General features: G+C 41.9%; 1 protein-coding gene across 2 annotated transcripts in view; it reads right to left on the minus strand.

The window, feature by feature from the left end:
- Window positions 1–419: 419 nt before the first annotated feature.
- The window catches only part of LOC149308680 (rho guanine nucleotide exchange factor 6-like), a 46714-nt gene continuing 32193 nt past the window's right edge, over window positions 420–14940 (minus strand). For both annotated transcript variants that reach the window (XM_089536285.1, XM_089536286.1), the window contains 8 exons: window positions 13800–13939; window positions 13197–13322; window positions 10800–10820; window positions 9292–9385; window positions 8174–8263; window positions 6926–7025; window positions 5914–5968; window positions 420–5087 (listed from right to left, as the gene is read on the minus strand). In XM_089536285.1, the coding sequence (XP_089392411.1) occupies window positions 4947–5087; window positions 5914–5968; window positions 6926–7025; window positions 8174–8263; window positions 9292–9385; window positions 10800–10820; window positions 13197–13322; window positions 13800–13939 (767 nt within the window). In that variant the 3' untranslated portion in view covers window positions 420–4946. The remainder of the gene's footprint in view (window positions 5088–5913; window positions 5969–6925; window positions 7026–8173; window positions 8264–9291; window positions 9386–10799; window positions 10821–13196; window positions 13323–13799; window positions 13940–14940) is intronic.

A 14940-nucleotide genomic window follows, 5' to 3' on the forward strand; every position in this document is an offset into this window, starting at 1 on the left:
AAAACCCCTTCTATTGCATATCTTGAGATGTGTCTCCTGTTTCTTCTATGAATATGATATGATGGTTTTAATTCAACATTTTTGATCAAAACTTTTTAAAGGAGTCTGTTTTTTGCTCTTTGAAATAAACTGCCTGAAAAGTTGGGATAATAGGTGCATAATGTAATCAATTTTATCAGTTTTTGAAGATGACCTATGTGAAATGATCAATAATTATAATCGATATGACTATCCACCTTTGGGAACGTTTCATGTTGGAGTTTAAGGCTGGTGAAATAAAGTGCATTCTCCTACTGATGTAATTCATTTGTTTAATCCACCGTAAAAGAAAGAAGGTTTTTGTTCAGTTTTCAGATTGGTACTGTTAACTGTGACCATTTTGTAATGAACTCTAGTATCTCTTACTCAAAGATTGAATAACATTTTTTAAAGGGTTCGGATGTTGTGCCGTAAAAGGGAAATCATGCACCCACATTTAAACTTTTTTTCTTTAAAATCCTTCTTTATTTTGTTGAAAACCACCATTTAAAAATTGCTCAAAATAAAAACAGTTTAGAAAAAGTTTAACTTGCATCAGTTGTCATGACAGTAAATTAAAAACAACAACAACAATGCGTGATAGGAGAGAAAACAGAAGGCAAAGGAATAATGTGGGGGAAATAACAGGAGCATATTTACAAAGAGCTGTAAACAAATTACATATATGAAACACTGCAATCGGATCGACATGGCTTCTCTTCCTTTAGGATAGCTGAGTATCCTTCCTTGGTGTTCACAGTGCAATCCTAGAGAGGTCTATTCAGAAACTAATGTATACACTTGACTATAAGTCGACCTCATGTATAAGTCGAGGGCAGGTTTTCCGGCAAAAGTTACGGGTTTTGAGATGACCCATGGATAAGTCGAAGGTAAAATTTAGGAGCATGAAACAAAGGATGTAAAGGATGAAGCAAAGGAAAAGAACTTACAAAATTCCTTCTGGCGTAACTGTTTGTGCTCACCCTAAAGGCTGGATGGATGAGGGGGGGATTATGGAAAACTGTGTGATGCATCGGAGATGCAACCAGGCGCACACAAAGGATGCAATGGCAAAGCAATGAAAATATTATCTGCGTTAGCAGTGATTGTTCCTTTAATGTGATATGTTTGCCTGATTTTAAATGTCTTATTCAAATGCTTCAAAGCCGGACTCCTCTTGACGCTCCTTTGATGGGGAAGCGCCAAAGATTTGCCACCTTTTTCCCACCCAGGAATTCAAAAAAGTCCAAAGTTGCACCATGATGGAAAAAGTAGGGAGGATCAGTGCTTTTTTAAAGTGCTCCCAGGATGGTGTCCCTGTACTACTAAAAATGGGCCAGGAGTAACTTCTGGTTTCCAGTTATAGGATTGATTTATTTTTATTGGAAGTTAGAGAGGCTGCAGTATTTGTTGTCCCTGGAGTGGAGATTTTTGCTCTTCCAGTTTTTGGGGGGAGAAGAGGAAGAGCAGGAGCTTGGGGGTACTTCGTGGCTTCTCATGGACACCCCTGAAATCCTTCTGTAGAAATAATGCAGTTTGGACACCCCTTTTAGGGCTCTAGTTCCATGTTATGGAATACTGGGACTTGAGGTTTTACAAGGTCTATGGCCTTCTCCGCCAAAGAATGCTGGTGCCTCAGAAAACTACAAATCCAAGGATACCGTAGGATGGAGCTATGGCAGTTAAAGTGGTGTCAAACAGCATTATTTATACAATGTAGATGCATCCCCAGATGACTTTAGGGTCACTGAGCAGCTGCTGAAAACATACTGTTAATGTATTGGGATCACTTCCATCATCTGTGCTGCAGCAAACCATTAAGGAACTATGCCACTCCAGCTATCAATAAAATATACCTCCGCCAGCAAAACAAATGAAATGAAATAAAGGGGACAAAAACCACCATTCTAGGAACCCAGGCGGTAATGCAACATGCAGATTGGAATTATAGGCAAAGCGGGTTCATTTGCATATTGTTGAGGTTAACTAAAATTTTCTTTTTCAACACAGACAGAAAAAGAGGGTCCTCTGTCAAGACACAGTAAAACATCTATAATTTCCTTTCATCCAAGCGGGAGAGGAGTGAACATTCATCCAGCTTCCCTGTGCAAAATTCGACACTCAAATGAGAATATCTGAAATATTTTCCATGTCCTATGAAAACAGGATATATTGTCCTAGGTTATTATTATTATTATTACTATCTTTTTAAAGTCACTTTTGGGTGCTAAGCAAACAGCATTCAGCTTCTAGGTTGTTGTGTTGCGGTTCTTTTTCTACATTCTGCAAATACGCCGTTGAAAGAGTTAAGCAAACAATTGCTGCCAAGCAGTTAGCGAAATCTTAAGGAATCAGATCAGATTTTATTGATTAATTCATTCTGAGACAACCTGCTTACGAATTAAAAAAAAAGGGTTATTCTGAAGGGAAAGTCATAAACTTTATGCTTAAGGGAATGGAAATAGTGACATTGCAGGAATGGTCTCAGAATAAGATTTTCTTTGTATGGAAGAGAAAAGGGACCATAACATACTGGCAGAGCGCATGCTTTGTGTATAGAAGGTCCCATGTTTAAACCCTGGCACAGAAATAGCATTAGTGAGGTCGAGATCCTACAACATGGTTGCACGCGGTTAAGTCTCAGCATGCAAGATTGCATACTCATTCTGCTATGCCACCCTTGTGTTGGGTGGCAACATTGTGCAACTCAACTAAGATCCCAAGAAGCAACAGAGTGCCCAACAAATGTGCCATGCCCATCCAAGCACCACTCTTGCTTTCACAACCTTGAACTGAATGCAGACATTCCACATTTTACAAAAGTGCCCATCCAACATCCGCAGGGGAATTTATACACGCATAAACTCATCTGCAGAATTTTGGCCACAATATTCAAAGCTTTAGTAAAAATAAAACAAAACCCAGAGGGAATCCACACACTTGGCTGGCCATTTTGCTGCCTGAGGCAAAGGACATGATGCTCTCTTGTACTAAGGCACACCAGAGTGCCAGTTGGATCTTCTGGCTCGGATTGAGGATAATACCAACTTTTGTTTCCCGGGGCCATTGCCTAATTCTGTTTAATGCTAGGGCTGGCTCTGTGCTAGCATGGCCAGCTTTTCAAAACAGTCAAAATTCATGGTATTCACGGCTGGTGGCCAGAAAGTCACTATGAACAAACTGTGTGCTCCCTAAATACTAAATTGAAAGTATTGATGAGTTAACTCCTCGAGATGGATGGGTGCATTGTGTTAACACATTGCCTACATTCAAAAACTACATGATGCACACATTTCTGTCTTTATGGATGGTCAACATCCCAAAATGCAGGATTTGGGGCCATCTTGTTCAGATTATATAAAAGAAAACAACAACAACTTTCCAACCCTCAATTAAGGGACATCACTTATAATAAGGGACACCTGCCAACCCTAAAAGAGGCAAGCTTTTTGGCCTTCAAATAAGGGACATCTCTTATAATAAGGGACACCTGCTAACCCTATAAGGGACAACCTTCCTGGCCCTTAAAATTAGGGGCATCCTTTATAATAAGGGATACCTGCCAACCCTATAAGGGACAAGTTTTTCAGCCCTCAAATAAGAGACGTCTCTTGTAAGAAAGACGCCTTACAATCCTACTCTGCATACTCACACTCAGACACAATGCAGGGGGAGGTGAATTCAGCTATTAGCGGTTCTCCTAACCCTTCCTTTGCCTGAAAACAGTGTTGAGGGATCACAGCAAACTCCAGAGAGCTCAGTTTGTGATACTCGAAGAGGCACCCTACAACATTAACCAGTATGCTGTGGTGGCATGGGGCATATTCTCCTCCATCGCAAGGCCACTGTGTTACTGTGCTCTGCGTCTCAAGTGTGGGACAAAATTATTACTATCAAGAGCCAGTGTGGTGTACTGGGTTGAGCGCTGGACTATGACTTTGGGATACCAGGGTTCGAATCCTCGCTCAGCCATGAAAACCCATAGAGTGACCTTGGGCAAGTCTCTCAGCCTCAGAGGATGGCAATGGCAAACACCCTCTGGAGAAGCTTGCCAAGAAAACTCCTTAGGGTTGCCATACGTCAGAAATAACATGAAGGCACACAACAACGACACTATTACTACAGTTGTGAGCCTTCGAGCCATTTCCAATTATGAGCAACCCTAAGGCAAACCTATTGTGGGGTTTTCTGGGGCTGAGAGTGTGTGACTCAACCAAGGTCACCCAATGGATTTCCATGTCTCTATAGAGTTGTAGTCCAACTCTCAACCCACTACATCACACTAGCTCTTCCACTATTACTATTACTATTGTTATCATTAGAGAAATCTATCTCGTCTTCCTGATTATCTGAGAAACAAAGTGCAAATTACCTTTGGTTTTTACCTGATTGCAGTTCAAGAAACCACTCCTTTCCATATCCCTGCCCCCCAAATAACCAATAAATTAAGTAAAAGGCATTTGAAAAAGAAACAAGAAAAGGAAGAGGGAAAGGAAAGGGAAAAGGCAGATAAAAGTGTTCTTCCATGTCCTGTAAGGTTTCCACTCAGCAATCTTCATTCTGGGCAGCAACCGGTGGATCGCAAAAGTCCATATTCCTAGAAGAAGGTGCATTGAGGTACCAGAGGCTGGAGGCAGGTTCAGAAGACTCCGGGGGCAGAAGTGGGATGTTTTTATAAAGCAACCTTCACTTGGCTGCCATTGGCATATTGACTTCTTGAAGGGGGGAGAGGAGGAAAAAAAGATGACAGCCATTGTCGTTCCTTTCTTGTTCGAAACAGAACAAACCCAAAACAAGTAAAACACACACACACAGACACACACAAATATATATATATATCTAAGGAGCGAGAGGAATCCAACTCTACAATTCCGCTTCCCAGGAATACCTGCCTTCATGTCCAACCTGCCAAGGGTGGCGTTAAGAAATCAAGCTAGGACCGAGGATCTCCGGCTGGTTTCTTCCCTGACACATTCATCGGTTTGCTTCAGCAACCGCCGAACTAACTTCTCTAATTCTTTCCTGGACTTCAGTTCTTCTTCCAAGCATTGCTTCATCCGTTTATTCTCCTACAGCATTGGGGCGGTTTGGGAGCGGGAGGAAACAAAGGAGGAAAAGGCCAACGTTTTCCATTATTTCATCATTTTTACCGTTGTCCCAAATGCAAAACCTGGAATGGATGCAACACCCCACTGACATGGAAGCCACCCAATATCATTTCTTCTACGACACCTTTTTTAAGATGTGACCACAACTCATGATGTGGTCCTTCTGTCTGACATGACAGTAACCCAGCATTCATTCCTATTACCCCACTTGTCCTACCAAAGCAGCATATATGTTTCTTCCCTCCATTTCACAACAACCCTCTTAGGTAGGTTAGGGTGAGAGGCCTTGACTGGCTTAAGATCACCCAATGAACTCCACAACTGAGCGTGGATTTGCACCTGTGTTTTTTCAGTCCAAACCCAACACTTTAACCACACCGCAGACAATGCCCAGACATTTTCCAGGGTATCTTTTCAGCAATGAGAGCTACAAACCTTTTCATTTAGTTGTTGTTTGTTGTTATGTGCCTGCAAGTCGTTTCTGACTTATGGCGACCCTAAAGCTATGAACCTATCATGGGGTTTTCCTGGCAAGATTTATTCAGAGTAGATTTGCCTTTGCCTTCCCCTGAGGCTGAGAACATGCGATTTGCCCGAGGTCACCCAATAGGTTTTGTGGCCAAGCCGGGAATCGAACCCTGGTCTCAGTCCAGCACTTAAACCACTAAGCCACAAACAAACCTCAATGACAATCTGTTATTTGCTACCCTGAATTTGGTATCCACAACTATATTCTGCACTTCTGCAAAATGGTTGTGGTATGTGTGCTGGGGATGCTTTCGATTACCTGCTTCAGTTCCTTGACCTCATCTTTCAGTGCATAGACGGTGTCCACAAGGCTCCTAGAAAAAAAGCAGATTGCACAAAAGGGCTAAAGGACAGTGGAGACAAAGTCTTGTGTTGCAAAAAGGGCTGTGATCTAAAAAAAATGTTCTCATCCCTATGGCCTTTTTGGCTCTGTCCAGCCTAGAAATCTGGCCCTCAAGCTGAAACAGATTCATCCTTCGTGCTTTTAGATGATCCTTTGAAGCTCTCCTTTAAGCACCCTCAACCAAATGAGCATTGGAGGGCTATGGAAGAGAAGGTCTTTCCAGTGGTGGCACCACATCTATATAATGCTCTCCCCAAAGAGGCTTACCTGATGCCTTCACTGTAGTCCAAAGATCTTTGCATTTTCACAATATATTTATCTGAAAATTACTTGCGAGCGTATACTCTATGGTCAACATCTGAATGCATGCACACAAACACATGTCTGGAATTTGTGAGATCTACAGTTGCTGGGTCCCCCCCCCCTAATTTTTCCCTGCAATTACAGTCATCCTTTCACATTTGCAGCTTTGACTTTTGCGAAGTTGATTATTCACGGATTTGATTAATAGATTTTTTCTACAAATCTCCAAATTCCCCGGCATCACTTTATGGTCAATGTCTACCAGAGTTGCACTGGAGGACCTAGAGATTCCTAGAGAAAATACTTCTATAGGCATTTGTAGGTTCTCCAGCTCAATTATATGGTTAACTTCTGGCAGATGTTGGCTATAGAGTTGCTCTGGAGGACCTCGAGATTCCTAGGAGGACTCATTGTACTGCTGTTTTGTTTTGCCTTTGTCTTTTATGGTTTTTCTTTGTCCAAAATCCTTCTCGTAAAACACCCAGGTGAGCATTCCTCCCCAAATTCAACTCATTCTTCCCCTTTGCATCTGAGGAAGCAGACTGGAGTCTACAAAGGCTCATGCTACCAACTTCTTTCTTTCAGTTAATCTCAAGGGTGCTACAAGACCCCTTTGCAGACTTACTTTTCTTCTGTGATTGTTTGCCCATTGCTTCGCGTTTCCTCAATTATGATCTTCTCTTCCTCTGGAAGCAGGACTTGAGGGACGGATTCTTTACGGGAACCTGTTTGCAAGAGAGATCGGAGAAATACTATTTTAGACACACAGAATAAGAACAAGAACATAGGGACCTCCACTTTTTCTCTCCCCTCAGAATACATTTCCTTAGACCTTGGCCTCCAGACAGCTGTCTAAAGCAGTCACAACAATGCAAAAGCATCTGCACTGTAGGAATGATGCAGTTTGACACCACTTTAAGTGCTGTTGTTCCTATGGAAATCTTGGGATGTGCAGTTGTACCTTTAGCCTTCTCTGCCCAAGAGTGCAGGTGCCTCACAAAACTACAAATCCTAGGATTCTGTAGGATGGAGCTGCGTCAGTTAAAGTGGTGTCAAACTGCATTATTTCTACAATGTAGATGCATCCATCTAATACAAGATATGTTGCTTGAAAATCCCACACACATCTTCCTCTATCTGAATGAATTTGCCATCTCTACATCTCCAACAAATGCTTGTTTCTCTGTTTCCATTCCTTCAGAAGATGTTAACGCCTCACCCAGGAAGCTGCTTTTCTGAAATGCGCAGCAGATTAAGTGATATCTTTTGAGCTTCCTATCCAAAGTTCATTCGCATCCTGAGATTACCATCAGTTTTGCTCTCCGTGGGTTGGGAGGGGAGAGAGAACTGTGAAGCAAGGTTGTGTTGTTACTCTTCCGCTTTCCGCATCTCCTTTGCGCCCATGTTTGCCTTGTTCTTTCTAGATGAGCTTGAGAAATGCATGCATGCAAGAGGAGCCAGTGTGGCATAGCGGTTTGAGTGTGGAACTATGACTGGGGAGCAGGGTTCGAATCCTGGCTCAGCCATGAAAACCCATTGGGTGACCTTGGGCAAGTCACAGTCTCTCAGCCCCAGAGGAAGGCAATGGCAACCCTGCTCTGACGAAACTTGCCAAGAAAACCATGGAATAGGTTCATCATAAGTAGGAAATAACTTGAAGCCAAACAACATACATGCATAAGATGACACTAACACTTTCTTGTGCTCATGTACTATTGGCTTGCAGAAGTACCAGCCAAAAATGATGCTGTTGCATCTCCCTAATTTCCAAGGCACGCATATCATACCACTTCAAGGGCTGCTGGCTGGTACCTCTTGGCTTGAGGGGTGCCTCCATGTTCAAAGCCACAGAACTGCCTTTTAAGCCACCAACCTGAAGTAAGGGTCTGCTGGAAGCTTGCTCCGGTGCAATAGGCCTCGATCACTTTCAGGATCTGAGCATCTTCCTCCAAGGCAGCAGTACCTGGGAAATGTGACCAAGAGGATTAACTTTTGGGTCAGGATGGAAAAAACAATATTTGAAAACGATTCAAAAAACAGTTGGAAAGCATGTTTCCAAAGTGTCCACAAGCCCTGACGAGAAATTTTGCCGTACAGGTGTTATTCTACGCAACATTCACACATTGTTGTTTTGCGCATAGAACAGTGTTTTCTGCACAGGGGATAACATGTTGCGCACAGAAGCAGCCTTTTCTGCACAGAAAACAATATATTTTTTTCTGTGCACAGAACAACCGCATGCAAGTTTTGCACCGAATAATCCCTGGAGAGTCCAGTTTTTGAAGGCTTACTTTCAGCAAGAAGAGAATGGCTAAAATTACTCATTGCTTCCTTTGAGAAAAATTCATTTAAAAATGACATGTCTGCTTTTTAGACAAATAATGTTTGGCTTCCATTGCTTTCAGATTTTTAGGGCAGCCTCTAAGAATGACAACCAGTTTTGCTAAGGGAATAAGTACCACCTTGTTCTTTATTCTTGACATATCTTGGAAGGAACACGTTAAAAGTAATGCTGCTATGCATTTTTAGTTTTAGTTTTTAGTAACAAGTGTTCATTCACATTACAATGAAGGCAGTAAAGAGTAACATAAGTCTGGAACGTTAGAGCAGGAATCATTAGCCCTCCCAATATTGTTGGACTCTATGGCAAAAGTTCCTTTTTGGGTTCTGGTATACAGAATCCCCTGGTCAGTACAGACAGGGATTATCTTGGCTGGGGGATTCTGGGAGCTGTAATCGAAAAAGTAACTTTTCCAAGCTCTTAAGAGGAGCTTGTCACCCCATGAAAGAATCAGATTGAAAAATCCACCAACTTGTATCTCAACCTCTTAATACATAGTAGGAACATCCCAACTGCGAGCAAGTCATCGCAATGTGTTGGCCTACAGTTCCCATTATTCCCAGCCAGCAGAGACATCCCGGTTGAGGAAGACCGTTTATAGGATGCTTTGGTTTTTGTTTTGGCAAATGGAGCGAGAATGAAAGACGTACTTTTTCTAATGACAAATTCCTCATCTGATGGTTTCCTCTCAGTTTTCCTTTTGGGAAGAAACTTTTTCATCGTTTTTGGACTCTTGCTGGAATCCTGCATTAATAAAGTAGAACCGATTAAGTAATAATGCCATGATGGGTGTTATGGCGATTCAATTAAATTCTAATGGAAACAAGCTACTTTCTAAAAAAAAAAAAAAAGGACTGATAGGAATTGAAGTCCAAAACATCTATAGAAAGATGGGCTAATTTGGCAGGTTTTTAGGGACTCCTTTTTTGTCTGGGTCTCTGTGGGACCGTATTTTGTTGCCCCAAATGTCCCTGCAACATTACACTAAAAGTTGCTTTTAAACAAGAATTAAATAGTGCAGGGAAACAGGTGCAACATATTTAAAAGGTGAGTTTTTGCTCTTGGAGATTTCCAAAAGAGGCAGGACATTTATTTGGGCCAAAGAAAGGGTGGTTTGGAGAATCTGGACAGGCTCAGGGACACACAAATTAATTTGGAGACCACATGTGGCCCTGGGCCTCCCACTTTATTCACTCCTGATCTAGAGATAGAACTAGATATAGATTCAGATCAAGATCAAGAGGGTGCAATTCTAGTTGCCTGGACTAAACCAGCAACACTTAGAGCAAGAACAGAAATCATGCAGACATTCTTGAACTGCAACTCCCATCAGTCTGAGCCAGCCTAGCCAATGGTGAGGGATGCTAAGTATTGCAGTTAAGGGCTGTACTTAGCCAAGCCTACGCTAAGGTCTAGGCCAGTAGTAATAGCCCTTCAGTTGTTTGGTTACAACTCCCATCAGCTCTAGATGGCACAGCCAATGGTGAAGAATGCTGGGCTCTGCAGTTCAAGATCCGGAGGGGTGCAGACTCCGCAGCCCTTACCTACAGTCCTAGACAGGGTCTATGTGAAAATATTTTCAATGCTCAGAATATAAAGGGAGCAGAACTGTCCTTTAGGCCAGAGGTGTAGCTATGGAGAGCAGGCAAAATGAGGACGCTGATTTCCTTAGATAAGACTTCTCACACCCAAAAATAACATTTCCCTTCAGTCCCCAAATTTCTAGCTCGGCAAAAATTTAATACCTCTGTTGAGCATTTAGAAATGCAGTTTGGGGTCCAAAGAAAAGGGGGCAGGCAAAGGGACCAAGGGCATGTGAACCCAGCAAATGGAAGAGAATTGAACCATTTTCAGTGTCTCACTCTCTGCAATGCTAGAAATCTAAGTGGTGAAATAATCCTTATTTGGGGGACAATGCCCTCATTTTATCCGTCCCCTGTTGCTCCAGCCCTGCTTTACACAGATGTCCATTTGCAACTGATGGAACGTCTGAGTAAGCATGGATAGGAATGAACTGTTAAACAAACAAAAAAATAAACTTAGTTTGGAAAATATTATATGTACCGGGAGGGGAAGGGGAGAATCCCCACCTTTTTTTTATTAAAGGAGGAAGATAACGTCGCGACTGGCTAAGTCACAGAGAGGCTTCTAGCCTTACCTTCAAGATGTAAGACATCCGCTAGGAACGAATATGTAAAGAAAGAGGAGACAAGTGTGAGATAAGAGGGTCATGGTTTGCCAAACAGCTCAATTTGTTCCATTCTGTCCCCGGAAAATACAGCGTGGGTCCCATCTCCAAGATATCTCATTATATATATGCAAATATTCCAAATTCCAAAATAACCCAAAATCCAAAACACTTCTGGTTTGAAGCATTTCAGATAAAGGAGACTTAACTTGTAATAACCTTTGCCATTTTGACAATGTAAAGCACATGTCACCCTTTATATGTATGAAATGTTGGATGGTGTGTCAGTCTGAGCTGTACAAATGAGAAATTTTTGCTATGTCTTATTGCTCTCGTTGCATTTATTTTATTGCAGCGCTTTATACTATATCTGGCGTTGAACCCATCTCATAAAAGACAAGGTAGGAATATTATAAATGAGCAAATAAAAGAGCCAAGGAGGTTTTTTTGAAGAGTCAGGGCAGCCGACACAGTGTCGATTTTCAAAGGGAGGCTTTAAATAGGACACGCGTCCTGATGACCCAGTTTAAAGTGAAACGAGAATACGCAACACGCATGCAAGCAGTTTTCGGATGCTTCCTGAAAGTGGACAGCTGTGGGAAGAGAAACCGCACCATCTTCACAAACTCCCCAAACTGTGAAATCACCTCCCAGGCAACAAAATGAGGACAACTGTAAATAAATGTTTCCTCATCTGCACTAAAGAAATAATGCAGTTTGACATGGCTTTAACTCCATCCTATGGAATACAAGGGGATGTGTTGCCTGTCGTCGTATGGGGCCTTCAAGATAGTTTCATAGGGTGCCACTTTTAAAAACATAGAAAAAAGTTACATTAAACCAGAATTAAAATTATTACAATATTAAATTAGACTGCATATAAATAATAAAATATAATTTAAAAACTGGAGGGGAGAAGTGTTTAAAATATTTTAAAAGAATGTATGTATTGATTTATGGCAACCCCAAGAATTTCCTAGGGTTTTCTTAGGCAAGGAATGCTCAGAGGTGGCCTTGTTGGTTTCTTCCTTTGGAATGGAGCCTTGGCGGCCTCCCATCCAAACACTAGCCAAGGTTTGCCCTGCTTAACTTCCAAGATCAGATGGATCTGGTGCCTTCAGGGTGTTTAGGTCCCTGTACGAAAGCTTAGGGAGAACAAAATTGTGCTTTGTGTTGCCTCCTACCTAACAATTAGCTTCAGACTATGGCAATCAGCAAGAGTTTTGTACTACAGAGATTTAAGTCAAAGGCAGAAAGATTGTGAAAAGTGACTCATTTAAAAAGGATCACTGAAAAAGAACGATCAAAGGAAGATGTTGTTTGTAGTTGCATTGTTCTGGGGTTGTGATATAAGCTTCCTGTATGATGCAAATAACTTCCCCCAATTTCCTGTGGGGCTACGATTTGCATGAAGCTATATTTTTAGGCAACTTGGATTGATTTCTGTAAATGGGAGATCAAATTTACTGCCTTCACAATACATCAAGCTTCTAGAAAAACAGTAATTCAGAAAGAGACTCGATGCTTAAAACTCCCAACATCTTACATGACAAAACAAAACAACCCCAAAATGAACATTAACGCTTATAAATTGGAGACTTTGGGCACGTCTGCACCGTAGAAATAATGCAGACACCACTTTAACTGTCGGGGAGCCATCCTACAGAATCCTGGGGTTTGTAGTTTTGTGAGGCATCAGCAATCTTTGGCAGAAGACTTCGTAAAACTGCAAATCTCAGGACTCAATAGGATGGAGCTACGGCACTTAAAAGTGATGTTGAACTGCATTATTTCTACAGCGTAGATGCAACCTGAGTTATAGGCAGACCTTTTAGAAGTGTCACTTTCACGGGCCAAAGAAAGTGACCATAAAATTGCATTGGAAGACCTACAAATGTCTAGAGCATTGATTTCCATTAGGTCCTCCAGTGCAAGTCTGTGGTCAACATCTGCTGGAAGTTGACCACAAGATTGCACTGGAAGACCAACAAATGCCTAGAGAATTGTTCTTTCTAAGAATCTCTAGGTCCCCCAGCACAACTTTGTGGTCAACATCTGCTAGAAGCCAACCACAGAATTGCATTGGAGGACCTACAAATGCCTAGAGAATTGTTCTCTCTGGGAATCTCTAGGTCCTCCAGTGTGACTTCTGATGGACATTGACCATAAGGTTGCACTGGAAGATCTGGAGATTTTTAGAGGGAACATATTAATCTGATCAGAGAATAATCAAATCCACTAAAGTCAAAGCTGCAAACGTGGAGGGATGACTGCATTTATCCTGTGTTATCTACCACAGAATAAGAGATAAACAGCAAGAATTAAACAATGGATGCAAAACATACACAAAGTCCCCATGACACTTACCTCTTTGTAGCTGAGTGCCACCGAAGGCCGGAGAGGAGGAGCGGGTCGGAGGCAACTTAAGGTCCAGGGCTTAAGGATTTTCGGAGGCTCCAGCGGGCCTCGCGATTGTCCGGTAGAGCTGAATGTCTGGCAAAATAATTTATTCACTTATTAATTTGGTCAGTTTTTCATCGGTGTGCTGCCTTTTCAAGCCAAAGCGTCTCAGAGTGGTTAAGAAACACAGCCAAACAGTGATTTCAATGTACTGAGCTGTAGTTGTTTAGATTCTTGTTTAGGGAACACCTCTGGATTTTTGTTCGATCTTGAAAGGAGAATATTTATTCATTTATTTATTTTTGTGTTTAAATAGATAAAATATACAATACAATAAAAATAAAATAAAAATAAAAAGCACCAACATATCTATCTATCTATGAATTATATTATATCATCATGATCACCATCGTCACCATCATCTTCATTGTCATTTTTATTGAAACAAAATCTATCAAAACTTAGAAAAATTAGTTTTTTGGGGGCTGCAAACCCTGCAATTCTTGTATCAGGTGGAAGATTATGGACTCTGTCTGTCTGTCTGTCTGTCTGTCTATCTATCTATCTTACCGAATGGGGGCTCCATGAGTGTGTCTTGGAGAGGGTGCCGCTGGATGCTGTCCCTCGGGGCAGCCTTTGCAAATGGTCAAGCCATTCGTGCAGGTCGTGGCTGCTATTGCAGTGGACCGTGATGCGGTCTATCATGCCTCCTGGGAGAAGGGAAAGGACCAGGTTACTCATGGGGCAAATCATTTCCCAGGGTCCCACAAAGACTCTGTGAAGGTTGCAAGTTCAGCTGGCTTTGAAATGGACTTAGAAGAGCCGTCCTCAACACTCTGCTGTGCAGATGCAGCCTTGGACTAGTTCAGTGATTCCCAAACAATGTTCCTCTAGTTCAGTGGTCCCCAAACTTGGGTCCTCCAGGATGTGGACAACTAGAGCAGTGATTCCCAAACTTTGGTCTTCCAGATGTTTTGGACTTCAGATCCCAGAAATTTCAGCCAGCCTGGTCAATAGTCAGGAATTCTGGGAGCTAAAGCCCAAAACATCTGGAAGACCAAAGTTTGGGAATTACTGCTCTAGTTGTTTTGGATTTCAGTTCCCAGAAGCCTCAGCCATCAAGGAGCTGAAATCCAAAACACCTGGAAGACCAGAGTTTGGGAATCACTGGACTAGATGAATCTCCAGACCTCCTCCAGAAGCACTCTTCTCTTGTTGAGTCAATCTGAAAGAAACATCAGGGCCCATCATGCCATACATTAAATGGATGCGCCATGTGAAGAAGTCCTTCCTTTCCCTTTCTTATTGCAAGATGTGCTAATGGCTGCCAACGTGGATGGTTTTGAAATGGGGGTGATACTCACTAAGATGAAGCCTAGCAAGACCCGCTAGTAATTGTAGCTCATATATGTATTACTCTCAAGCACCACAGTGCATCTGAACTACATCATTCTAGCAGTTTGACATCACTATTAACTATCATGGCTCCATTGTTCTACAGCATCTGGGGATGTGTAGTTTGGCGAGGGACTTCGAATTTTCTGCTAGAGAGGTCAGGGGAGTCTAGAAAATGGGTATTTTTTCATGCTAAAAAGGTATATCTTTAGGTAAAAACATGCATTGTTAATGGTAAAATTGAAACTTCCAAGAGATGCTGTTCATCCTCACTTGGGTTTTTTTGCCAGCCTTTAGGAACTATGACTCTAAAGGA

The sequence above is a fragment of the Sceloporus occidentalis genome, unplaced genomic scaffold, assembly GCF_023333645.1.
Source record: "Sceloporus occidentalis isolate IW3139 unplaced genomic scaffold, rSceOcc1.0.p SCAF_8, whole genome shotgun sequence".
Classification (NCBI taxonomy): domain Eukaryota; kingdom Metazoa; phylum Chordata; class Lepidosauria; order Squamata; family Phrynosomatidae; genus Sceloporus; species Sceloporus occidentalis.